General features: G+C 36.9%; 4 protein-coding genes across 4 annotated transcripts; 2 read left to right on the top strand and 2 right to left on the bottom strand.

Annotated features, from left to right (window-relative positions):
- Positions 1–416: 416 nt before the first annotated feature.
- Positions 417–9597, bottom strand: LOC107038198 (ubiquitin carboxyl-terminal hydrolase 8). Its single transcript, XM_015257134.1, has 9 exons — positions 9439–9597; positions 8972–9282; positions 7212–8581; positions 6482–6641; positions 6272–6415; positions 2385–2621; positions 1987–2304; positions 1380–1732; positions 417–1294 (listed from the first exon to the last, which is right to left on the bottom strand). Exons 2-9 carry the CDS (start codon positions 9233–9235, stop codon positions 1159–1161), a joined length of 2982 nt encoding a protein of 993 aa, XP_015112620.1. The 5' UTR covers positions 9236–9282; positions 9439–9597; the 3' UTR covers positions 417–1158.
- Positions 9598–10624: 1027 nt separating this feature from the next.
- On the top strand, positions 10625–12993 carry LOC107038238 (cell growth-regulating nucleolar protein). The gene is made up of 2 exons (XM_015257230.1): positions 10625–10888; positions 12083–12993. The coding sequence occupies exons 1-2, from the start codon at positions 10764–10766 to the stop codon at positions 12939–12941; spliced, it is 984 nt and encodes a 327-aa protein (XP_015112716.1). The 5' UTR covers positions 10625–10763; the 3' UTR covers positions 12942–12993.
- Positions 12994–13126: 133 nt separating this feature from the next.
- On the top strand, positions 13127–19383 carry LOC107038231. The gene is made up of 5 exons (XM_015257216.1): positions 13127–13418; positions 14485–15248; positions 15739–16283; positions 17065–17206; positions 17909–19383. The coding sequence occupies exons 2-5, from the start codon at positions 14631–14633 to the stop codon at positions 18275–18277; spliced, it is 1674 nt and encodes a 557-aa protein (XP_015112702.1). The 5' UTR covers positions 13127–13418; positions 14485–14630; the 3' UTR covers positions 18278–19383.
- Positions 19384–21621: 2238 nt separating this feature from the next.
- Positions 21622–27268, bottom strand: LOC107037320 (cholesterol 7-desaturase). The gene is made up of 5 exons (XM_015255821.1): positions 27052–27268; positions 25107–25276; positions 23527–23690; positions 23286–23464; positions 21622–22350 (listed from the first exon to the last, which is right to left on the bottom strand). Exons 1-5 carry the CDS (start codon positions 27136–27138, stop codon positions 21775–21777), a joined length of 1176 nt encoding a protein of 391 aa, XP_015111307.1. The 5' UTR covers positions 27139–27268; the 3' UTR covers positions 21622–21774.
- Positions 27269–27559: the final 291 nt, after the last annotated feature.

Here is a 27559-nt window from a genome sequence, read left to right on the forward strand (position 1 = left end):
ATCATTCGAAGTCAGAAATAGATGATTTTCTATTGGAAAAGAATTTTTCTCTATGATATAAAATAATATGAAGGAATAAAAAATTGCAATTTCAGGACACGTTGAAATTGCAATTGAAATTTTCTTTTTACTTTTATGAAGTGTTCATAATTTATTTTCATAATTCAAAGTCAGAAACAGATGAATTTTTTTGGAAAAGAATTTTTTTCTACGATATGTGATATGAGAGAATAAAAGATTGCAATTTCAGGAAACGTTGAAATTGCAATTGAAATTTTCTCTTTACTCCCATGAAGTGTTCATAATTTATTTTCATTATTTGCTTTTAATAAGATTTTTGTTTTTGATAAGACAAAACCCGTTGTTTCAAGACTTATTCGTTAAATGTCAGGTCTGATACAATAAAAATCTTGCAATTCGTGATATATTAATCGTCGATTTATTAATACAAAGCATTTTATTAAATTGCATAATTCTCGAAAGACAATTTTCCTCAGTAATCATGATTTATCGCTTAACAATTGACTATAATTTTCAATAGATACTTTAAAATGAATATTTACATATTTACAGTGTACACACAAGTGCAATCTCATATTTGAGTGCCTTGCAAAGCATTGACTCATATCGTTAATAAATTGTAATCGAGACATCGAGAGTGAAAGATTAAAAATTCATCGAAATGAAATTACGAGCTCTCGTCTATGTACGTGTAGGATTCACAAGGGAGTGATGTGTAGAAAAGCAGATAGGTATAAGAATTCTAGCATCTGACGTTATTCTTATCACAACCACATTTTTTGTTTTTAACAGGATTAAAAACAAAACCCGTTGTTTCAAGACTTATTCGTTAAATGTCAGGTCTGATACAATAAAAATCTTGCAATTCGTGATATATTAATCGTCGATTTATTAATACAAAGCATTTTATTAAATTGCATAATTCTCGAAAGACAATTTTCCTCAGTAATCATGATTTATCGCTTAACAATTGACTATAATTTTCAATAGATACTTTAAAATGAATATTTACATATTTACAGTGTACACACAAGTGCAATCTCATATTTGAGTGCCTTGCAAAGCATTGACTCATATCGTTAATAAATTGTAATCGAGACATCGAGAGTGAAAGATTAAAAATTCATCGAAATGAAATTACGAGCTCTCGTCTATGTACGTGTAGGATTCATAAGGGAGTGATGTGTAGAAAAGCAAATAGGCGTAAGAATTTTGGGATCTGACGTTCTGCTCGCTGATTTCCGATACCGAGTGATCGTCATACTTGTACCATCTGGAATAACAAAACGTGTTATCATAAATAACAAAATTCCCGCCATTCACTCACAACTCAATGAATCAGTCGATGAATATCTTACTTGTTGAGTGCTGAACTTTTGCAGAAGGCAGTGTAATGCCCCCCGCCCATGGTGCCATAGTGATTCGAAAGCCCATAGAGATTATAACTGTAGCTGTGGGGATGATTTAACGTGTTGGAGTCGGGGTCTACGACGAGATACTGCTTTAGATTGAGATCAATTAGGGGAAAAACAACAGAAGTATTTTTCTTCTCCAATCCAACCTCTGTACCAGCAAATCGATTCAAGTGAATCACCATTATTGGAGCTAATTTAACGAAATCAAATTTTTTTGTTGCTTCACGAGCTGTTTTACAGTGGGGACAGTTCCATCCTGAGATTTTTTGTCCACTCAAGAAATGCCTTATGCACTCCTGTCGACAGAGAAAACAAATAACACTTATTAATTCAGGGATATCATTATTTTCTTGGCACAGAGTTGTTTTCCTTATATTACTTATAGGATTAATGTCTCTCATTCTCTCATAATTAATGGAATTATCTTGGAATAATTGAACTTAAATTCCCAGTTGAACAAAGCAATAACATGATATAATTTTCCAACAAGTGTTCTGGAAATTTCAGTCAAAAATTCTCAACAATGAAAATTATTTTAATGTTTACTCACATCCAAAGTGCAACGATTAGCCTCTGGCAATGATATCGACAGACTGGTGAAAGTTTCATAAGTGATGCTCTTCCCAGAACAAGTTGTGCAACAAATTGTTGATCTCAATTGTCCCATAAAGAGCCTAGAAATGATGGAGTATTGTCCTTTGAGTGCCTTCTCCCACTCCTTCTCAGCAGCACTCAGGGGCCCATCTATCCTCATCTTTCCGTCTTTCCTCAGGTCGTTATGCATCCACTCGAGGAGAAACGTGAGAAATTCGTGGGAGTCCTGCTGTTCGCAGCTGTCGAATTGCAACCTGAATTGTCCAATCGTGTCCTGCCCCCCAATGATAACGAAATTAATCATTCAAACACATGTGGGTGACGAAAATACCACTGGAATTGTGCAATATTTACCTTGAGATCTCTCGGGGCAATGCTCTTGTACTGTCCTCGCCACAGTGCCTTGATCACTTGCGCGAATTCCTCGGCAATTTGGCCACGAGTCTCATTATCACTGTTTGTGTTCAAGTCGTCTTGGTATCCATTATCAATAAAATATCTGGCTAAGTAAGCTGTGTTACTCAGGCACTGAATTATGCTGTTCATGTAACACGAGTTGCCCAAGTTTTTAAGTCCGGTAATACCAGGATGCTGTAAAAAACAGTATGTTTTTAATAATAGGTCTCAACCCCTGAATAATCGTTCTTCTTTATTTATTTCGCCGTAAAGTAGTTCGACCCTTACGATGCATCTAAAGATTATTGAAAACTGCACAGAATTTCCAGAAAACTCGATTAAATTTCAATAGTGAAGCGGTAAAACTATTGGCCAATTTTCAATGAATATCTCGAAATCTAAAGGAGATGGCAAAATTTTAGTCATAACCTTTTTTGTAGCCCCCAATTTGCTCTACAAGTAAGGTTATTACGAAAATTTCGTTATCTCCCTTAGATTCAGAGATATTCCTGAGAAAAATCAGCTAAGGGCTGAATTGAGTTAAATCGTTTCACCGCTTCGCTACTGATTTGGAATAGTAATTTTTTTCACCATCTAATGAACGTTTTGCTGTTTAACCCATCGTTCCATCTAGAAAATTGACATTTCCATTGTATTTAAAGACTAAAATCTCAATTTTTACTCATTAGATACAAAAAATTGACAAATGACACCACAAATGCCATTATTTATTTATGATAAGCAAATGTTGAAAAAAAATACCAATAGTTTGCAGAATGTAATTTGAATGGGTAATTGTAATTTTGTGTAGTTTTCGTATAAAATTTAGGTGAAAACTTTCCAAATTGAAACTATCCAAATCTATAGCGCAGTTGGTCGAAAGGGTGGAGCTACTTTGAACAGCTGAATTCCTTGTATTTCCGCACCTTTTTGAAATAGCTCACTATATAGAAAGGCACGAATTTTCTACGCAGATATACCATTTCTAACTTTCTTCTCTTCATTAAGAAAACAATGGATAAATAAAGGGAGAGTGTAGTTCTACCACCCTGCAGTCACGTCAAAAGCCGTCACGATTTGCCCTCTAGTCGGGCAATAGACCATCGTTTATAGCAATATTTTATAACAGATTTGATTATTCCCTCATCCATTACAACCACCGAATTCACATTTTTCTTAATCTTCAACGCGCGGATAAAACCGCTGGCTCGATACTCTCAACATTGACTGAGTTTACTTCGCGATAGTGTCACTACCGAAGACAATTGTACGTTCACAGTAGATGAGCGCTCGGATGATATCGTGTAAACCGCTGCTGGGCATTTTTGTTAAAATTGGATTTACGAAGCCACACAGTAACTTCATGTTGCCGTACACACGTGCATTCGAATACGCTGTCGATATGCTCCAGATAAGTGCCTATATGCGTGATCCTGACATATATCGACGATAAAATATAATTTACGGTTAAAAGTACATTTGTTTCCGTGTCAATCACTACTTTGAAAAGTGAAATTAAAATAGAGGAATAGGATTTCGATATTGGGTGCCAAGTTGACGTAATAGTTGATGATGGGACATTCACAGAACTTAAACTGTTATCACGAATTGAGATGAAACTTCATTATCTGTGTGGAGACTTTGATAACACGGCAAGGTCAGAATGATATCAACTACCTTAATGTTTCGTTAATTTTATCTGTCGACCTGATTTCGGGTAAATAAACTCAAACATCATACGATCCGATAATTTGATCAATGATTAGCGATATTGGGGAGATGACGAATTGAATTACTTACTGGATTGCAGTTGTCAACTACGTTGAACAGTTTTATTTGTACCATATTATTTGAATATCAAGTCAGAGTCGTGCTATTGGTTTGAACACTTTCGGTTTTTTACTGATTAATTTTACAGCATAAAATGTCCAGTCATTTTTGTGGTTTATGATAAGAAAATACGGGCAGATGATGACTTTTTAAAATTTTGATCCGAATTCGTTGGGAAGTAAGCAACGACTGACACGTGATAACAAAATTATCTACCATAAAGCGAAACGTCACGTGATTAAATGATCAAGGTTTATACTTTGATCATTGATAAGGCCTTTTTGATTCGTGAGAGACGTGGAAAAAGTAGGAGTGTATACAATTGGGTGCAGCTGTGTGTCGAATGGGACTGAAGTAATTTGAACGTACGTCAAGGAGATGAGGATTAGAGGGGACATTGGAGAATCGAAGCACGTGTACGAGATAAACAATTCCGAATAAAATATTAATTGTTTTCCGGTAGTTGTTGTGATTCATGTTAGATTGGCCATCGATATTTTCTGCTGATATGAACGGGAACAGTGAATAACAGCATTTAATCTTCAATAGTTGGAAATCTGATGAGTGGAATATCAGCAATTATATACCAACAAATTTTTAATTTCATTCCTTAGTTTTCCTAATCTCCAAATAAAAAGGAAGAGTATGAAAAATTCTGCAAATACTTTTGGCATTGATGGACATTACAAGTGTTACTGTAATAACTATTTTCAATTTTTAATAATTGGTAATCCGCGGTGTGAAACATCGAAAATTTTATGTAAATTTCCTCATCTTGAAGAATCATTAAGTGAAATATAAAAATGTAAAAAAATTCCGTGAATGCTGAAATAATTCAAACATACGTCAACGAGATGGAGATTAAAGGTGAAATTTGAGAATCGAACCACGTGTCCGAGATAAACAAATCAATAAAGCCAAATACCCATTTTGTTGTAATACCAAATAAAATATTACAACAATTACAACACTCATAATCCAATATGAGTTTTACAAAATATGAATATTGAGATTGTCATGTTTGGTTGAATTTGGCGGATAGAATGATTTTAAAATTGACATATTTAAAATAAAATTTTATAACAATGGATAAGGGAGGAAGGGTTGTTTTAGTTATCAATTACATCAGTTAAGCTAGGAAGTTTTTTGTGATGATTTGCTGGTCCGTATATTTAAAATTATGTGTTTGGAGTAAAAAGGAGTGTCCTAAATAGATGGGAATAAAGTAATGGCCCTGATGAGGAGTGAGATTTACCACTGGAAACGTTGGCGATAGTGAATTGATTTTTTGTGTTAATTCGTTGTGGACGTCAAAATAGCCGAAAACGTCAAAATAGCTGAAATTAATGCAGGCGTTTGGAAAAATAATTCAGCTAATATTAATTATTGTTTTCCAATAATTGTTGTGATTCATCTTAGATTGGCAAAATGAATAACTACGTTTAATGTTTAGTGGTTCGAATTTTTAATTTCATTTCTTAGTTTCATAGATCTCTAAATAAAAAGGAAGCATATGAAAAATTCTGCAAATACTTCTAGATTGATGGACATTTGGAGTGTTAATGTAATAATTGTTTTCAGTGAAATATCAAAAATGTTATGTACATTTCCTTATCTTGATGAATCATTAAATGAAATATCAAAATATAAAAAAATTCCGTGAATGCTGAAATAATTCAAACATACATCAAGGACACGGATCATTAAAGGTGAAATTGCAGAAACGCAGCACGTGTACGAGATAAAGAATATCAAATAAAATATTAATTATTATTTTCCTATCGTTGTTGTGATTCATCTGAGATTAGCCACCGATATTTCTCGCTGGTATGAACGGCTACCATACTTTTGCAAACGTGACTGAACCCTAATCCTTTAATGAAGTTATCTCTCAGCGTCACTGGATGCACTCACGTTCCATATTCTCGTCTTACCCACATTATCCAAGATCATGACTATCTCCTCATCCAAATTCACTTAGTCTAGAATTAAATAAACAAGTGGATAGAGCTTACGCCATCACGGTAGACGGGGTCCATTCGTTTGAAGGAGTCCTTCCACGATGTTCCTGATATGTTGTTGTTTGCTTCCCTCAGGCTCCTACGTACAGTATGGGGCTTCGAGGATCTATCGATTATGGGCACCTTTCTATCTTCCATCTGTAAAAATAAATTACAAATGATTTTTCTAATAGTACTGGGTGTCAACTGATCTGAGCTATTCACCTTGGCGAGGTTGGGACTAGATAGGGATCGTTTTAATCCTGAATTATTCGTTGATCCTTCGGATTTCAGGGGCTCTTTGTAGACTGTCAGGGTATCGTCGTGCCTGGGGGAACCCTTCAGACGTGCTTCCTCTCTTCTTTTTTCTGCTTCCTCTATTTTCCTGGAGAAATTAATATTTCTTACTATTGGCATGGATAAAAAAAAATCAATAGAAAAACTTAGGGAATACGCTAGGAAATTCTATTGGAATTCTCGTTAAAATTCTATTTGTTTTTTTGCGCTGAATCTATGAGATATTTGATAAAAAAAAGTCAATAGATTTTTATGCTTCTATACGAATGAATATTCTCTTGCAATTTTTTCTGTAAGAATATTTGGGCATAAATTTTCCAAGTTTTTTAAACTCGGATCCTGTAATGCAAAACAAAACAAAATATAGTGGAAAAAACTTGGAAAATCCGTGCCCAATAATTTTAGTAGAAAAATCTGAAGAGAAAAATTCGAACAGAAAAAACGACATCAATTGACTTTCCTATCAAATATCTAATAGAATCAGCATAAAAAACAAATGGAATTTCAACGACAATTCCCTAAAACTGAAATAGAATCCCCACAGAATTTCTTGAGAATTCCAATAGAATTTTCTAGCTTATTCGCTAAAGTTTTCTATCTTCACTGGTGGAAAAAAATTCAAATTAGCTGATTAGTTCAATAAAAATATAATAATTACTGTTGTACATCTCTCCTCTGTCTCACAAGTCCCTGCAATCTCATCTTCATGTTTCTCAATCCACTATCCAACGTGTGCTGTTTATTATGCTGTTTATTTTCGCCATTCCACACCAAATTCTCACTGATCCTGGCCAACTCAGCCTCCTTCTCCTCCTTACTCTTGAGAATGGCAGAAATAGTTTGCAGTACAGTATGCTTCTGCTCATACGTCGACTCCAAGTCCTCACCATCATCAGAGTCCACATTACTGCTCTTCGTGAGCATGGCTAAGATATCGTACTCCAATTGCAACGCCTGTCTCTCCAGCTTCTCCTGGTCCTTGAGATCACTAGTAATCTTCGTGAGTAACGAATACATCAGTTCGAGTTGGGGATTGGGGGCGAGAGCTCCTGGCTTACTGCTCCTGTCGATGACAGGCCTCGATGGTTTCTCCTTCTCCACGTTGAGCCTGTCAATCTCCTCTGAGAGGTGCTTCATGTCCACGTCCTCGTCCTCGTACGATGGGTATTTCGTTGCTGATTGGTTTGACTGGAGCAGTCGTTTGCTGAGAACAGAGTCATTCACTTTGGCATGCAGCCCAGGAATGTCCGATCCTCGTCTCGACACGTCGTTGTTGTTGTTCTTCGATGCATAATTTATTACGGCTTTGGGGCCTTCCTGGGTCATCCAGTCTGGATATCTGATGTCATCCAGGATTTCGTCGAGAGTGTTGTCCATGGGAATGGGCTTCAACACTCGAGGATTCGTCGTGAAGGATGGGTAGACGTTCAGCCACTCGGAGAAGCCACCGTGGAGGATCAGGTGCTTGCTGAGGGCCACACCTGGGTCCCACTTGGTCAGGATCTCCCTCATTATCGAGACGTGGCTGGTGGGTTTCAGCGTCAGTCGAGTCGTATCCCAGTCCATCAGAACTATCACGTCCACGAACTTCTGACTTCGTTCACTGTAGAGTTTTACTTGACTTGGACTAGTGGACTGGAGGTAAAGCTCAAACTTCTTGGCAGTTTTTCCAAAGACTATCTCAGAGCTGGGGATGTTGATGCACTTGTCAGTCTTGATTCTGGACCGCTGGTAATCCTCCAGGGATCTAATGTCGATGATTAGGTAGCGTTTACCTGCTTGAATTATGGGAAATAGTTCGGTGCATGGAATGAAGTCGTCGACGACTTTCTCGGATACTGGGTCATCGTCGGGGATCTCAGGCAAGTTTAGGGGATCGTCCTCGTTGTTGTCGGTTGAATCGTTTTTGTTTAGACTCTTGTTGTTGGTGGAATTTGTCAGGGAGTTTGTGGGAATGTTGTTCGATGATGGAATGCTTGCATTTACGGTTCTTATTATGGCTTCTTGCAGTTCCTTTGCTTGATTAATCTGTAAGTTGAAATTAGACATGAAAAATTCTTCATTCATTGAAGAGGAAGTGAATGATTGTTTTAATCTTTTATAATTCGAGTTCTGCAGAGTTGAATATGAAGAATTCATTCAACACTTCTAGTATTGATGGGGACAGAAATTTAATAACTGCTTTTAATCATAACTGACTCGAGTTCTGCAACGTTGAATACGAAAAAATTTATTACATTTCCCTTAGTTTTATCAATCTCGAAATAAAAACGATAAATATCAAAAATTCTTTCAACACTTGCAGCATTGATAGAGATTGAAATTTAATAACTGCTCTTGATCATTAATGACTCGAGTTCTGCAGAGTGGAATATTCACAATTAAATGCAATATCCTATCGTTAATTCACAACTTTACCTTCGCTGTAGCATTGAGTTCTCTCTTCAGTTGTACATCCAAATTCCTCTTCTGGAGCTGATCAACTATGTAAAGGTACCTTGTCAATAAGACATAAGCCTTTCTGATCTTCTTGTCCTTGTGGGCAATGAGGCCCTCGGAGAGCATAGGAGAAAGTCTCTTAATCAAATCCGTCGATTTGACATTTCTTATGTCCTTCCTCGCTTCTTGAGTCCAATTTGCCAGCTCTCGACTGTCCTGACGTAGGTTCACCATGGTGGTCATTATTCTACGTCACTCCACGTCAGTAAAGGACATCGAGACAGGGCGTCCTGGGAAAAACCACAGAACAGGAATTTCAAGTTCTCGATTCTGAGGGGCTACAGTGACACGTATGCTTCATTATTTCACAAGGACGTTGTTGTTGGGTTTCCTTGGTGAACATCTGATATTCAGGGCTAGCCACTGACTAATACACTACTACTCACCGACTTCAGAATGCACTATTCGTGGGATTTAGCGTTAAATAAATCGACATGACACTTGGGAATGATTCTCCAACATTTCAACACATTTAATAATTTAAGTCGAACCGTCAAAATTGACGACCGGTGAGGTTTCCCTGGAGAATTAAAATCCAGCACTGACGGTCGCCATATTGGTTATTGGCATTTGACCTTGCGAGTTGGAGAGATCCGATCAATTAGCCCCTCATGTATAGATATTCCAAATTTTTATTTTTGTCCTCATTGAAGTAGTTTTGAAGAGAATTGCGAGCTAATAAAAAACATTTGCTAGTGAGTACTTTTTTTAAAATAAATTTTTGAAAAATCACCTCTGAAAAAGAAGGCGTTATCCCCTCTATTCCATTATTTTCAAAAAAATTTATCACCAATCGATAGCAAATTGTTTGAAGATTTTTGCGAGTTAAGAAAAAATCGTCAATGCACTCCTATTATTGTGTAAATTAACAATTCCAATTTCAACTGAAAACCAGAGTTGATGACCAGAGTTTGTAGCAGAGATGTCAGACAAGATATGAATGTTTTTTTGGGCTCAAATGAAAGAGCGGCTCGAAAAATGGCGTGCAGAAGTCTTTAAAGATGACAAATCTCTCTAAAGATGATGTCTGTTTTCAATTGAGAAGCGCAATTGTGACAACATTGTCCAGTGGGGTCTAGGAGTCTCCCCTGGGTCAAAACCATCTTTAGAGGTCCTAGCACGCCATTTCTCGACCCGCTCTTTCATTTGAGCCCAAAAAAACATTCATATCTTGTCTGACATCGCTGCTACAAACTCGGGTCTACAACTCGGGCCTTCAATTGAAAACCCGAGTTGAAGACCCGAGTTTGTAGCAAAGATGTCAGACAAGATATGAATGTTTTTTTGGGCTCAAACGAAAGAGCGGGTCGAGAAATGGCGTGCTAGGACCTCTAAAGATGGTTTTGAACCAGGGGAGACTCCTAGACCCCACTGGACAATGTTGTCACAATTAGTACTAACTAGCAAATGTTTTTTATTAGCTCGCAATTTTTTTCAAAACTACTTCAATGAGGAAAAAAATAAAAATTTGGAATATCTATACATGAGGGGCTAATTGATCGGATCTATCTAGTTGGAGACAGCTCGAGAGTGGAGAATGTCCGACTGTCGCCATCTATTTTCGGATTTTTCGAAGTGGGATTAGCTGGGTGGGAATGTGAGGCTAGACGAGGCTGTGAAAACACGTGGACCTACTCCGACTTCAAACAATTATTGTTTTTTAGAGGTATTTTGAGAAAACACTGGCTATTTCGAGATTTAGGGAGCAACAATGGTGGTATTCACCTGCAACAATTGCGGAGACTCTCTGCAGAAACCCAAAGTCGCTAAACATTATCAGTTCCAATGCCGGAATGGGGTTTCGTTGACTTGTGTGGATTGTTTCAAAGATTTTATGTAAGTTTACTGGACAATAATTTTGGGAAGAAAATTATTAGACTTTTTCTGTTGGATATCGTCTGAAAAATTAACGTGGTAAAGTTAGCTGACATGATTTTCATGTTTTGGCAAGGATAAACAATGGAATTATTTAATGAAATTTCAACAGAACTCCTGGAGAAATTCTTGGAGAAAACGTTAGGTTTTTCTATCAATTTTTGCTTCCGAATGGAAGTCTTGTAATCGTTCACATTTAAGTGGATTTTTTGTGTTAACTCGACCCATTATGATCCGAAAATTCAATTACGTCGATTCGCTAATGAATGGATGCAATTGAATCGATCGCCATCAATTAAAATTTAATTCATCGATTAGTTTTTTCAATTTTCGAATTTTTGTCGAGAATCGGTTGTCCCACGATAACTTAAAAAAATGTTCTGAATTGATTGAATGATGGCTTGAAAAATTTGCTCGGATGTCCCTCTGACCGGGTTCGAAGATGAAGGCGGTAGCAATAATCGTTATTTTGATTTATTCGAAAATTTTCCAAAATTTTGTATTTTTTGAAAATCAGAATTCCGGGGATATCATTGAATATCATGCTTCAAATGGATTCAATCATAGTTTAAAATGTTTGTTTTAATGCCATCAATTGAAGTTAACAGATGATTACGACAGCTACATTGTTTGATTCGATTTTTGTAATGTTTGTTGAAAATTGCGAATTTTTCATGAAGTTCCCTGAAAGTGAGCTTTCTGATGGTGTCTTCAAATGTGATGTTTTGAATTCATTCAAGTATGTGTAAATAAAATTTTTCTATTAACATTTTATCGAAGGGCTGAGAGGAGAGATAGAACTGTAAAAAAGACAATCGGTTGTGTAGAAGAAAATGGATAATAAGAATAATGAAGTAAAAATTACGTAAAAAGAAATCTTATTCAATCCAATTAAATAAAATAAACAATGAATTATACATGATAGAAGGAAATGATGTGCAAAATAACCATTCAGAAGCATATTTCTAATTTATCAGCAAAAATGACTGTACTATATACAATACAAGAGCAATTTCTCACGTGTTTTCAAATATTTTTCCATTCAAAATACAGTCGTTAAACCTAAATTTCAACGAAGCATTTAGATTTCATGAAGTGTCCATTGAATTGACACCCGAAATTCTGTTAATTAAATCACAATTTTGATATTTCCAGTGGTGACGAATACGTAGCCCACACAAAGTGCATAACCGAAGCTGAAAGATACGGAGGAAAAGATTACAAAGCAAAGCCATCAGCGAACAAAGGTGAACGCAAGCAGCAAGAATGGATAAACGTAGTCCAGAATGTCCTAACAAACTCCACGAATTTATCACGAGAAGAGAGATCATTCCTGCAGTCCATATCACGACACCAGAACATTCCAAGGAAGAAAGCAAAGTTTCTGAATTTCGTGAAGAACGCTGTGGGCTACAGACTCAACATGAGTGTCGTTGACAGCTGCTGGGGGAAGATGGAGAGTGCCTTCAAGGAAGCAACAGAGAGCAAACCTGAGGCACCAAAAGCTGCTGAAAAAACTGAAGAAATCGTCCCCGAGAAGGCAGATCATCAGGAAACTCACGTAGTGGAGAATGAGAATAACGAAAATATATGTCGAGAGAATGGAGACTCGTCAACGGGGAAAGAAAACACTTCAGAGAACGGGAATGATGGGCTGGCGAATGGGAAGAAGAAGAGGAAAGCCAAGAAACGTCAGTTGGAGGGAGAAGATTGTTCTGAGGGTCAAAATGGTGAGCCCTCTCCCAAGAAGAGGACCTCAGATGCTGCACCAGCCCCTGAGGAACCACCGGCAGCTTCTGAGACTGCGAAATTCAGTTGGAAATCGAGTATTCTTGAAATTCTTGGGGACAAAGACGACATTTCCCTCAAGAAGTTGAGGAAAAAAGTCGTGGAGAGGTACCTGAGTCACGTTGGTGATGCTGTCACTCGAGAGAAGGTCATCTCCAGGTTCGAGAAGAAACTGAAAAAAATATCTGAACTGCAATCAGTCGATGATAGAGTCAAACGTGTATAAAAGCCAATTGCAAACCTTTTTTTTGTAAAAAATAAAATGATGTTAAAACCTGGAGAATTGTAGATTCCTTTATTATCAATGGGTGGATTCCTCATCTTCAAAAATCCACGATGAGCTTCACTGCTGCACCGTTACCATAAATATCTCAGATACTCTCATGAAACTCCAGTCTATCGTTTGAATTTTCCCTGACAAATTGAAACTCAACATTTTTTTCCTGAAATGCAATAATTGATATCGCTGCACTCAACTATCCTCCAATTGTCTACGTCAATTGAGGTCAATTATACCTGATACAGTAATTTTACTATTTTTTTTCTCTCAACGAAATCGCAGTTTAGGGGCAAGTCAATATGGTAGAAACGCTGAATTTTTTATTCAATCGAGTACTATTAATATACTGGTCTTAGGGCAGAAATTGAGGGATTAATGAGTGTTAATTATTCCTCTGATGTCTCAACGAGGGAGAAATTCACAGTGAGTAATCTGAGAGATACTGCAGACTCTTCCTTTCTCCAGTTCAGTAATAAGTATTTTTTTGTTGAAATGATCTGATGACTGTGCATTGGCCTGAACGGTCTCCAGCATTTTGATAATAATTAACGAATAATCAAATAAGAAGATATACTTGTCAATGTCCCAAAGTTTCAGCTCCAGGGTAGCCCTCGTCAAGTGCTTCTATATGCTTTCAGAATGCTAAGAAAGAAAGATACAAAATTTTTTCGAAAATACTCTGAATATGCAATAAAATACGTAAATGATGAGTTATACACGGTTATACACTTACGTACAAAATAATAACTTTCTCCAGAAAATTTCATTGTATTTCTATTCAAATTAGGTTTTAAGAACTATTATTAACACATTCCTCAATTAAAAAAAAAGAAGTGTATTTCTATTGAACTTTCTATTAGTTCCTGGACGATTTTCGATTTTTCTATACAACTGATTCTATTGAAATATTTTCCGTAGAAATTTCTCGACTCAAATTTCCTATCGAATTCGCCAGGTTTTTCTACTCAAATTTTTCGTACGTACAGTTAGAATCTCAAATCGAGATACTCTGTTGAAAATTTTCGTCTGAAATTCCCGGCACAGTTTTCGGAAATTTTTATCAAATTTAATTACCCTGAAATTTCAAGGAATTTCGTCATTAAAAATTCTGAATTTCGTGGAAAAATCAAGGAGAACTGTAAATTTTAGTTTCATTTTTCCCTGAAAATTAATAGAAAACGAGAAAATTTTCAGAACAGTGACACTGAATGCAATTTAGGAAGAAAAAACAATGAAATTTCAATGTAATTGGGCAGTGAATATTCATATTAGATTGGAAATTCAAGTAAATTAAGGAAATCTCGTCTTAATGCTGCTTAAAATTCTGGAATTTTACTGAATTTTCAGTAAACCCTGAAATTTCATGATTTTTTTCCCCCTAAATCGCACTCAGTATCACTGTCCTGAGAATTAATAGTCAACTGTCCATGAAATTTAATTTTTTCCAACAGTGTAGTCTCAAACCGCAACAAAATGACTATTTTTCCAGATTCTACGTTAATTCACAATTGAATCCACTGTGTTCCCCACGAGACAAAATACACAAACCAATAATTTAATAAGTCATATAATGAGACTTTGGTTCACCGTAAAAACGCCGTCCAATCGAGATAAAAACCGTCCAGGAAGTTGAAGATGCTGCAGGCCGTACGTTTACTAACGGAATTGGCGAGACCCAGTGATAATCGTCGTGACAGCGACAACATGGAGCCAGCGCAGGCATCTTCGAGCGATGTGTCCGTGCAATTTCGTGAGATATACAAGAATGGATGGCTGAGAAGAACCGACAAGACTGACAAGGAGACCAGTCGTTTCTGGGTTGCATTTTGCGTTCACGATGACACCGAACCCAGGCTCGAGGGTTTCACTGATCAAAAGCAGGCGACGACCCACTCACCCCTCTGGGCAAACTCACTGCGTGGTATTCAGCACATTTCGCCCACACTCTGTGCCACATCCAGGCACGATTACGAATTTTGCGTTAATTTTAATGACGACAGGGTACTGAGACTGGCTGCACCCACCTACCAGGGAATGCTGGACTGGGTGCAACTGGTGACGAGAAAGTTGACGGATATGAAGATACTGAGGCCAAAGGAGAATGTTTACTCGAGGGGTCCCGAGAGAATAGCCACGAGGGATCCAACTAGTCCACTGCCACCACCACCATTACCTGCTGGGCCAGAGGGAACTGTTCAAACTCCACCTGGTACACCTTCCAGTGGACCCAGCACTTCGAGTCCTGGAATGGAGGTAGGGGTAGGGGATAATGGAGATTAGTTTTGGTAATCCTATCTGGCCTTCCCTGGGCCAATCAGAGTTCAGTATTCAATAACATGAAATACTTCCCAATTAAAATTACAGCGGTTATTTCCCCCTAGCTTTTGATCATTTCCCTGTAGCTTTTGATAATTTCTCTCTGGCTCTGCAATTGTTTCTTTAACCAAATAACTGTCAAATATTATCCTGTGGAGTGAAAGAAAGTCATGAAGAAAGTCAAAATGAGTCGGCTTAGGAAGGATCCGATTATCAAAAATAATCCGTTGAATTTCAGATTTTTTGGAAGCATTTTACTCCTTTAATCCTTCAATTTAATCACACACACACACAAGGTGGTCAAACTTCGTATTTTCACATTTCAGACCATTTTACATCATTTCCAAACAAAATTAGAGAATCTAAAAATAGAAAGATTTCAATGCTTCCATTCGGAAACAAAATGACGTTACTTTTGCATTCCCAGTTGGAGGCCATTGTCGAGACTCATCCGATGGTCTTCACGTTTGAAGACATCTCGATCGAGGAACGAAGAAGGCCTGTGCAGGCACAAACCCAGAGAACTACACCACCAACTCCAAGTCCTAGGGTCATTCCTGCTCCTGACCCTGCGGACTCGGGGTATGAGAGCATTTTCATGGCTTCTTCGTACTCTGTACCTGGTGATTCGTCTAGGAGTGCTGTCAGGGAGCCTGCGGCTAGTCAGGAATCGTCGAATGATAGGTATGCAGCGCTGATGGAGTACAGGAGCTCGGGGCCTTCGGAAAATCGAGAGAGTGCTCGGAGTGCGTCGTCTGCAGAAAATGTTCGACAAGCACCTGCAACGAGTGTCAGGACTGGTGGTGAAACGAGACCTGGGGCGGCTAATATTCCTAGACAGCTCACGCTTCGGGAGCAGCAGATCTATCAGTTGAAACGAGAGATGAGTCATCGGGCTGGGGTCAGACTGCAATTAGGGAGGAGGGACTGTAAAGACAGCATTGCCTTTGTTGATAGCTTTGGATCCATCTGGTGAGAACTGTATTTCATGTATCCTTCATCTTTGATTTTATTGCACGAGAATTTAGTGATCCCCAGACAGAAAAAATAAACGTTGTTTCAAGATTTCAAAAGTGTTAGAATGAAATTTTTCGAGAGACTTGAGTGAAGATTTGAGAGACGCAATTTGAGAAGTTTACATTCATGTTTCATTGAGAACTCAAATAAGTTGTGGAATTTTCATCTTATTCCAGTTGACATCGATGGACTCACTTGAATTCTATCTTAAATTTAAAATTTTAATGTTTTCTCGGTGTGGAGATTGAGAGAAAATTTAAGTTTTGAAAGTCTTAAAGTAGGATAAACATAACTTACATTTTGAAGATAAAAATCGGAAGTCAATTCTAAACGGAAGTTGATAGGAATAAAAACATTCTGGTTGAGTTCGTTAGGTCTGGAAAAATAACACAGTCTTATGAGAAAATGAGTTTTCCGCGGTTAGAGAGAAGATTAAAATGAAGAAAGAATCTTAAAAAAATCGGAAAAAATCAGTAAAAATTCTCTGTCTAATACGAAAATTATTGTCAGTGTGAAAAATTTGTGACAAATAATGATACAATGATATAATAAAGATAAAAAATAATGACAGAGAGAATTCGATGAATGAATTTCTTACTCTCGTTGAAGTTAGAATTCATGTAAGAAATGATCAATGATGAATAATTTTTTTTTTGCATTACAAATGGTAAATCGAGACTTTGGCAGTTCTTAACTTAAGAAGTCTGAAAACTGAAGCTCGACTTTTGGTCTGCAGGATTGCTGGATGGAAGCAAAAAGAACATCCTTTTCTCTACAATGTTCTTCACGTGGGAGATATGGTGATCAGTGTAGCGGGTATTTCCCCACCAAATGCGGCGACGATTCGTGACATTATGAAGGGAATCACAACGCCACGTGTAAGTATTCCTCACTCCAACTGGTTAAGGATATCCAAGTACTGTGGCTATTTTATTCTCCAGAGCTTTCACTTAAGCCCCATTTGACTCCAAGTTTCCGGACATTTTATAATGATTTTATTATTTAAACTTTGCAGGTCTGAATTTGAATCTCAATATTGAACCGTTAGAAAATGTTTTAAAAATCTGAAAAAAGAATTAGGAAATTTACTTTTGGCGGAAGACTGATGAAATAATTAAAAAATTGCAAGTTTTGAAAAGAAAATCGATTTCCCCACTATAAAAATCATTTGTTCACCATCGTACCAAATTTATTCATATTCATAATTTTACCAGAAATCAATTTCATGCCTGAAAAAAGTTTTCTGAAAGTTTGTAAACAATTTGAGTTATTTATTTATAAATAACGAATGTTTAAAAAAATAATGAATCTGTGCAAAAATTGTTTTCAATTTTTTTTCGCCCAATCTAATTGACAAATTTGATGATTGAAAATGGTTGAATCTATAGTGTAGTCTGCGCCAAACTGTAAAAGATACTTGGACATCCTTAATATATCAAATGTTCACGGCAACGTGAGAAAGTTTGTAGTTTACGGAAATGGAATTTTATCGATTTACAAAGAGGATGATGAAACATGGAATTCCTCTTGCGGTCAAGGCCACGATCAAATTAATCCTTAGAAACTCATAATTCCAACAGGTAGAGGTGATTGTCCGTCGTCTACCGTATGCTCAAGCTATGACCTTGACCAAACGAACAGATACTGAGGATTTTGGTCTCGAAGTTAATGGCAATGAGGTATCCGGGGTTTCGGGTGTTGCTTTGAATCTTGGATTGTTACCACTGGCTGACGCAACAGATCCCACTGCCCCTGCTGGCTCCAACACAACCTGGACACTCACCGAGATTAATGGGAGACCGTTGAATATATTCGATGGCGGTGCAGCTGAACGATTGAGGGCTGTTGGACGGGATATTTCTATTGTTATTCAACCGACAGATCTTGTGTCGTCGCTGCGTAAAAAATTACGCGTTATACGCAGCTATAAAAACTTTATTCTACAGTGAATTAATGACGTTTGAAAAAATTGTATAGACATTTTTATGGGAATTTCAAACAGAATCCTATACATGCTGGCAAAAATCGTACGAAAGATTAGTGTAATCGGGTAATTGGAGAGTGAAATTGTGTTTCAGGAATTTTTATTTGGAATCAAGGAAAAAATGTGAGGGAAGGGGAAATTTTTCTTTTTGAAACTCAATTTTTTACGAACGCATACTAAAATTTACGAGTTTTTGAGGGATTGGTCAGGAAAAAGGGATGATTTAATTTTCAGGAGAGTCGTTGAAGTCGATTTATTGGGAAGAAACTCGTGAAATTTTAGATTTCTCCGTAAAAATTTGAATTTCCAATGCCGAAATTCCTTCGACTTTTAGTTCAATTGAAAAATGTGATAAAATTTTCGAAAAAATGCAGCAGAAATTTCGGAGCATCCTATAGACCATATTTATACGATTTTTCCAACGTGATTAACTTAATAAATTGAACATAATTTTTTAATTCGTCGGTACTGTTACCCGCGACTAAGTGCGAGAGGCCGATTTGACAGCTACATCACAAAGATATGAGATATGGGGGAGAGAGTGTATGGTAATCTGTAGAGCAAAGCGTATACTGTGATAATTTATACGTGCGCACATGTACGTTACAACGTGTACGTTGGCAGCACGAGAACGTACTAATGTTTTGATAAATAAAAGTAGCAACCGATGAAAGGACCAAAGGGGGATGGAGTTGAGAGTGATTGATTACGTGAATAATTTGAAGAGGATGAATTGAGTTGTCGGAAATTTATTGGCAATGGAAAGTAACAATTGTAGAGGAGAGGGGTAAAATGGAGCTTCTTAAATGGTCAATAGCTGGAGAAGAGCGCAATTTCCCAATTTTTTTTTTTCATTTTTTAGGTAATTTTCTCAAGCTAATGAAGATTAAAGCCCGTCCATTTTACTCCACAAATGGTATGACATGTACAAGTTGGTGAGTATTACCCGTCGTTTGAATCACACGTTGAAGATGTATTATTCCAATCAGAGTTATTATGTTATTATCACTCGAGGGATTTGATGGACTGATAAGTTGGAATTTTTGGAGAATAAAATTGTTTATACCACTGCTTGAATGCTTTTATTCTTCTGTCTCCAGGGAGGTAAATGGGATTCTTAAGGAATTCTTTGTGGTTCCATACGTAATGTAGTAAATAAGAGAGTTTTACTTCATTAAAGGGGTGGATTTATTGTTATGACAGACAGAGAGAGACAAATTCATTCGTCTCAAACAAAAGCCTAACTCCATCTTAATCATTACATAATTCAATTGTCATTTGATTCACACTTTCAAGCATTCCATAATAGTAATTATCTCTCTCTATATTCTGAATTTATGAATTGAAAAGTGATTGAAGTACTTTTCGAATTACTTGAATATTCACGAAATTAACTGAGTTGTCAATGAAGAAATGCACAGAAAGGTCATGTGATTTTGTCGTTAAAAATTTCAAGCTTTTTCACTTGAAATTTCAAGAGTAATTTTCTTACAGTGCATATCGCGCGGTCTGTCCTCATCGGCCGGGGCCCCCCGTCAACTCGAAAAATCCATAACTACTTCATATGATTTTTTTTATTCTGCAGTGTTAGAAATTTTTTGAAATTTCATGGAAGGTATAATAGTAAATCTACCGGCGACGGTGGCCGAAGTGATAAAAATCGCTCGGTCGGACGGTGGGATCCCTGAGGCGCGGGCTCGAGCCCGGCTTGGAGCAATTGGGGTTTTTAATCTTTCGGATACCGTTGAACGGAAGTCTAGAATTAGGAAAACATGCTCCGATGAAGCTCGGTCGATGGACGCCCGTGACGACCGAGGTTTTTCATGGTTTCCCTTGGTCACCAGGAGAATCCAAGGAGTCTGTACATGGGGTACAACTCCTGGGGTTCAATGCGACACGGTTGGAGAGGAAGTCGGCCCACGAAACCGCAATTATGTCAAAACTCGAATCGGGTATATATGGCAAAGAAAATAAAAAAATATAGTAAATCTCATGAGAGTGACTTTGAATTGGATTTAGGGAAAAAATGGTTTTGAAATTTCAAGCTTCAAGCAGACTTCACCGAAATTCATGAGTTTTCAGTGGGAGTGAGATGGAAATTTCACAACTTTATTGAATTTTCAGTGGAACATGAATATTCAGAAACAAAATGACATGAATTACTGAGCACGAGCTCGGAACTTCTCTCCGTTCATATACCGGGGTCCCCCCCTGGGACATTCGCAGAGGGTTCAAGTGTTATTCGCGATGATTAACGATTTTTTTCGTACAGATTCTTTCGCTCGGTTGCTCGATCGTAACAGAAATCCAAGCATGATTGGCTCTGCCCGTCGATTGATACGCGGTACTTCTCTATCACGAGTTTCATCTGATACTTCGTTGATCGTGAAGTTTACGATTTTAGTCATGAGTTTAATTTCTTTCAGGCTGTTACCCTACAGCCGCTGTTCCAAAATTTTTCTCAATGTAGAATTTCCTCTAATTTTTCTACCTGTTATCAGAATTAAAGGACACAGTAAGTGAATAACAGTGGGTCACTCCTGCGTGATCTAAAATTCAATGGAAATTGTGATATATTTTACATCATGAAGATGGAAAAACAATCGAGATAACGTTTGAAAGATAATCCACCCGGGCCTTAAATAGGAAAAAAAGTGCAAAATTAACAATGAATATTACTCCGTTGGCGCGGGAAAATTTACTAAACGTGAGGGTGATTTGCAGCGAAACTGTAAAATTTACCGTGTATCCCCTCAAAAATTATCCCAGTGAACGTGAATAATTGCTCTAATCGCTCGTATAATTTTTCTGTGAGACTGATTTTTACTGAACTCGTTTGGTAAAAATTCACTTGCGTCCGTCCTCATGACGTTCAAACGGGTACAAAACAAACAATCCCCAGTCGGTATGGGAAACTTTACTAAACAGGAAGATAATTTTTGCATACATAAATGTATTTTTTCCCTAGAAAATCGTATGATATCCAAAAAAAAACTGTTTTTTTTTCACTGAACAAATACACAAATGGAACAAATTCGCTCCATCTTTTCGAAGTAATTTTTGTCCAACTTTTCTCTTCGTGTAGGATAAAAAAAAATTAGCGACAAACTTTTTCTCGATTTAAAAAAATTTATATTTATAAATAAATTGTTCAAGTTTGTGTTGAATTATTTATTTTGGCTACAATCAACGATAATAAGATGACAATCTCCAATTCATTATTAATAATTCCTTAATTAATAAACATTATTAGAACTACTCAAATTAATTAAATTATTTCTTTACGCTTAGTGCACAATAATTGATTAAATAAATAATTCTCAGAGCGATTATTTGCTGAAATCTTGTCTAAATACAAAATTACGATTTCTTTATCAAACTGCGTTCACACAATGGCAGACATTCCCATTCAGTTAACAAAAAAATACACATTCACTCGTATTTAATTTATATCACAGTGAATTACCACTCCAGGGATTTGATCGACTGATATGTTGGGCTGTTCGCTGAATAGAATTGTTTGTACCACTTTCTGAAAGCTTTTATCTTCTTCTCCTCGGGGAGCAACAGTGGATTTTTGAGGAACACCTTGTGATTCCAAACGTGCACATCTCTCTCGAACATGAAGCACTCGCCCAGGAATATGATTTTCCCGAAGAGTGCATTCCAGGGAGTGGAATAGACGGAATGCGTCACTCGGAGGAGGAATGGCTCTATCGGTGTGACTGTTTGAATTATGAACATTTTACCGAGGCTTGTGTTCATAATAAGTTCTACGTAACCGGGCCCGATCTGCTCTGCCATTACTCGGAGGTGCATTAGTGAGAATTTATCAAAGAGTATCAGAGTGTGAGACAGCGCCGCGAAAGCTTGATGGGGTCGCGCGGGGACTTCCTCTGGGAGGTGATCAGGTCGGGGTTTCCAGTCAGTGTCAGTCCACGAATGTCGAGACAGACATGGTAAGTATGAGCCGAGGAACATTCCGGGTCCGTGGAGGGCTGTCAAGTGCGCCCAGTCTGCTCCATTCTCCGGAACTTCCTGGGAAGAATTTGCTTTTTTGATTATTCGAAAAATGTAGCCAATTCTGCGGAAAATTCTACTGAATTTCTGTTGAAAAATCTATTAGATTTTGGCAGATGCTATTGAAGAATTCTGCCGATTCTGCGCGTGTTCAATGGAAACTTTTTTTTGTAATGAGAGGTAAAAAATATACAGTGTAAAAAATACAAAAAAATTATGTCGAGGGAAAAATCAGAAAAGGATATTTTTTTTAAATTCGATTCTATGGGTGATTTTGTTAACAAATAAGTCCAGATAAGTTTAAAAGTCTTTATTCAAAAACATGCACCTGCGTCTAACTCCTCAGAGGAACTAACTCAACACTGGTAGAGAAAAAAATGAAATTTCAGGTTTCACTGAAAATTCAGTAAAATTCTAAAAGTTTAAACAGGATAAAGATGAGAATTCCTTGATTTATTTGAATTTCCAATCTGATATGAATAATCAGTGTCAAATTACATTGAATTTTCAGTTAAGTCTGAAAATTCATGATTTTTTACCTCTAAATCCCATTCAGTGTCACTGTCCTGAAAATTCAAGAATATATTTATCCGAATTTTCTGTTTTTTCATTTGGTTTTCAGGAAAAAATGGAATTGAAATTTACAGTTCTCTTTGAGTTTTCCACGAAATTCTGAATTTTCAATGACGAAATTCCTTAAAATTTCTTTAACATCATTGCTCTCTATTCACTATTGTAACATGTGAATTAATATAGATAAGAATAAGGATGAAATTAAATTAATTTAATTGTGAAGACGGAAATGGAAATAAAATAAAATAGTATAAATTAAGGTAGTGACGGGCGCGAAGCGCCCGTTCGCTAGTATATAAAAGAAATATCAAATTAATTTTTGCCATCATGCAGAGTAAACTCCAACAAATTCAAATCTAGTGGTTTTTTCATTCTCTCACCTGTATATGAGAGTTAATTAAGTACTCGTTTCTTCCCTGGCACCAGTAGCTGTTATCCGCAATTTGCGCTATTGGCTGGGGAAACCACTCGGGGTCTTCCATTTCAGCATGATACCACACGAAGATAAGATTATTTACCTCGAGAGATTTCCACGCTCTTACTCTGGCATTGGGTGGTACTGTAATTTCATCGTTCACGTGTCAATAGGATGGAACTGGAAAATTTTTGCGGAACACTTACTCTTCTCCGAATAGGGTACGTTGTTGCACTCTCCGTCTGGGCGAAAACTCCAGTCGTGAAAGGGACAGTGAAGACAGTTGCCAACTACTTTGCCACCCTCTGCCATATTCGCACCTAGGTGCGGGCAGTAGGCATCTAGAATGTGAACATCTCCATTCTTCGTTCTGTTGGGAAAAAATCGGTAATTGTTGGTAGAACAACACGGAGAGAAAAATCGGTGAAAAAATACACTACAAAAACCAGGCACACGGAGAGAAATATTCAAGAAAAATTACGGAACATTTCACGTAATCCGCAAGCGAGAATCGTTTTCAGTGAATTTCTATAGGAATATAAGAGAATAAATCTGAAACGTTCAGTAAATTTTCGGGTCTGTCACCGAAAAAATACGAAAAAGTCACGTAATTTTTCTGGAAGTTGTAAAATCTAACAGAAACTTCAAGACTTATTATGCCTCAGAACATGAAAATTCTTGGATGTTTAAGAATTTTTACGAAAAGTTCCGGAAAAATTACGGAACGTGTTGTTCAAATCTCTCCCTCATGGTGACTCATGGCTAGCTGTGAGGCGTCGGACGGATGAGTAATTTTTACGGAACAGATCGTACAATTTACGTGACGATTGACACTTTTTATTGAATTTTACTTCGCTCCCAGATTACGTTTCGAAACGTAATTTTTACGTCTTTTTTCTGGTAATTTTTATTGAATATTTCTCTCCATGTGTCTGACAGCTATCTGAATTTAAGAGTTAGATGGTAAAAAACGTCTGAATCTTCAAAAGTGTCTGAAAATCTAACTGATGTCTGAAAATTTTAAGCACCGCTTGTGTCTGAATCTGATGTCTGTATCTTAATTTCAGACTTAAGTGTCTGAAATTAAGATCTTAGTGTCTGAAATTGAAATACCTCCATTGATTCAGACATATTTTAATATCTCAAAAGTGTCTACAAAATCGTCCCAAAAGTGTTTGAAAAGTGTCTACAAAAGTGTCTGAAATTGAGACATTAGTGTTCGCTAGTGACGCCGTCGAGACTAGTCGAGAATTATTTTGAATAGATCATCACGGTCTGGAAAAACATCGAGAGTTTTAGAATCGTCGCAATCTCGAAAGACATTGGATCGGTACATCTCGTCACAGATCCGGGACGATTTATCTTGTCTGGATCTCGAGATTTTCGGTTTTTTAAGTTCACGAGACGAGACGAGACCGATATCGAGACAAACATTTGAAAAACAGAAAATACTGAAACTCAGACGTGATGGATTCTTCTCGTGACGAATTGCCCCGATCCAATGTCTTTCGAGATTACGATTTCTAAACTTTCGATGTGTTTTTAGACCGTGATTATCTTTCCAAAATAATTCTCGTCTAGTCTCGACGGCATCACTAGTTTTCGCCGTGTAGTCCTAAAATTTTCCCAAAAAACGGAGCAAAAATGCAATGAGCGAAAAATTCAGGAGAATATAGTCATTTTTACTGAAGCCATTGAATTTTCTATGATTTTTTTTGTGCATGTAATGGTAGAGATTCCTGGAAAGTCAATACCACGTAACACATTTTCCATGAATAAGGAGTACCTGTAGACAGCAAAGGTTTCCCCTAACGCAGTCACGTGCTTCACCTCCTCTTTCTTCAACTCATGACTATCCAGAATTGCAAACCATCCATTTGGATAAACTGGATTCGCATCTCGAATATTTCGAAGTTTCACTGCAGTGTAATATGCCTTCTTCTTCGTGTCCAAATGCTATTTGACAAATACACATCTTCAGTGGAATTCAATTACTCATAGGAGGAGTCATTCATAGTTAAAAAATAGATTCCCTTGAATGCGGCAAGGTCCATTTGTTAATAGTTTTTTAAAAATTCGTTCCATAGAAAAATATCTGCCGAAGGCTGAGATGGAACTCGCAATCTCTCGCACAGTAAGCAGACACGGATTAATAGTTAATAGTTAATAGAAGCCCATTTTAAAGAACTATACTCTAAACAATTACTATTTTGTGCAATGAACTTTTAGTTAATTGTTGCTTCACTACAACAACTTATAATTCGTTAACTATTAACGAATGGCGTATTTGTCTCATGCTTCTTTCTATCAACAAAATTATTACTTAACTATTAAACTATACGATTTGTTAATAGTTTTTTTCAAATTCATTACTTCGAAAAACATCCGCGGAAGGTTGAGATCGAACTCGCAATCTCTCGCGCAGTAAGCAAACACGGATTAATAGTTAATACAAGTGCATTTTAAAGAAGTGTATACTCTGAACAATCACTATTTTGTGCAATGAACTTTTAGTTAATTGTTGCTTCACTACAACAGCTCATGATTTGTTAACCATTAACGAATGGCGTATTTGTCTCAACTTCTTTTTATCAACGAATTATTTAATAGTTAACTATAAAACTATACGATTTGTTAATATTTTTTTTTTAAATTCATTCCTTAGAAAAATATCTGCCCAAGGCTGAGATGGAACTCGCAATCTCTCGCACAGTAACCAGACACGGATTAATAGTTAATACAAGTGCATTTTAAAGAAGTGTATACTCTGAACAATCACTATTTTGTTCAATGAACTTTTACTTGAGTGTCGCTTCACTACAACAACTTATAATTCGTTAACTATTAACGAATGGCGTATTTGTCTCATGCTTCTTTCTATCAACAAAATTATTACTTAACTATTAAACTATACGATTTGTTAATAGTTTTTTTCAAATTCATTACTTTGAAAAACATCCGCGGAAGGTTGAGATCGAACTCGCAATCTCTCGCGCAGTAAGCAGACACGGATTAATAGTTAATACAAGTGCATTTTAAAGAAGTGTATACTCTGAACAATCACTATTTTGTTCAATGAACTTTTACTTGAGTGTCGCTTCACTACAACAACTTATAATTCGTTAACTATTAACGAATGGCGTATTTGTCTCATGCTTCTTTCTATCAACAAAATTATTACTTAACTATTAAACTATACGATTTGTTAATAGTTTTTTTCAAATTCATTACTTTGAAAAACATCCGCGGAAGGTTGAGATCGAACTCGCAATCTCTCGCGCAGTAAGCAGACACGGATTAATAGTTAATACAAGTGCATGTTAAAGAAGTGTATACTCTGAACAATCACTATTTTATCCAATGAACTTTTAGTTGAGTGTTGCTTCACCACAACAACTTATAATTCGTTAACTATTAACGAATGGCGTATTTGTCTCAACTTCTTTCTGTCAACAAAAACATTAGTTAACTACTAAAATATATTCATTTAGCCATATTCAACTATGCCATTTGTTAATAGTTAGCGAACCTATTAATAATGAATGAGCCATTCTATCGGCCATTGACTTCACTTCGTACTCTCCTGCACTGATAGCAGGATTTAGTTGCTGTGAGCGAGGCTTCTTAACTATTAATTCCATTCGTTCATAGTTAACGAACGGCCTTGATAGTTGAGAAGCCTCGTCGGCAGCAACTAAATCCGTCCATCTTCTCCGTCAGTGTGTACTCACCCTGACCCAATGAATTCTCCAAAAGAACACGAGGTAGATGATCACAGGCAAAACTAATGTCAGTAATATTCCCCACCAGCTTATCATCTCAATGTGTTAATCCGCAAACGAGTATTGAATCGACAGCGCCAAAAGCCACTGCGGAAAGATCACAGGAACAAACTATTTCGTAAATCTAGTGGTGAACATGATGCAGTAAACTCCGGGAATTCTAATGCCAAATATATTGTGGAATGATAACAATGTCGATGAAGTAGCCTAATAGGTTTTCGGCCAACTGAGGAGGGGCTCGGGACAACCAACCGTTTATATACTGTCCCCTCCTGATACATTCAGAAGAGCAGTCCGTATCCCTAACAGGAGTGATTTATTTTTTTACAGATTTAAGCGAAACGCTGACACTACGTATTCCCTAGCACCGTTATTCAATTATGCATACTCCGAACACAAATCCATGCATTATTGGCGCTTTACGTCGATGGACACTGCTCACTTCTATCAAAGGTCC

The sequence above is a fragment of the Diachasma alloeum genome, unplaced genomic scaffold (assembly GCF_001412515.2).
Source record: "Diachasma alloeum isolate Michigan unplaced genomic scaffold, Dall2.0 Dall_scaffold_00177, whole genome shotgun sequence".
In the NCBI taxonomy this organism is placed as follows: Eukaryota; Metazoa; Arthropoda; class Insecta; order Hymenoptera; family Braconidae; genus Diachasma; species Diachasma alloeum.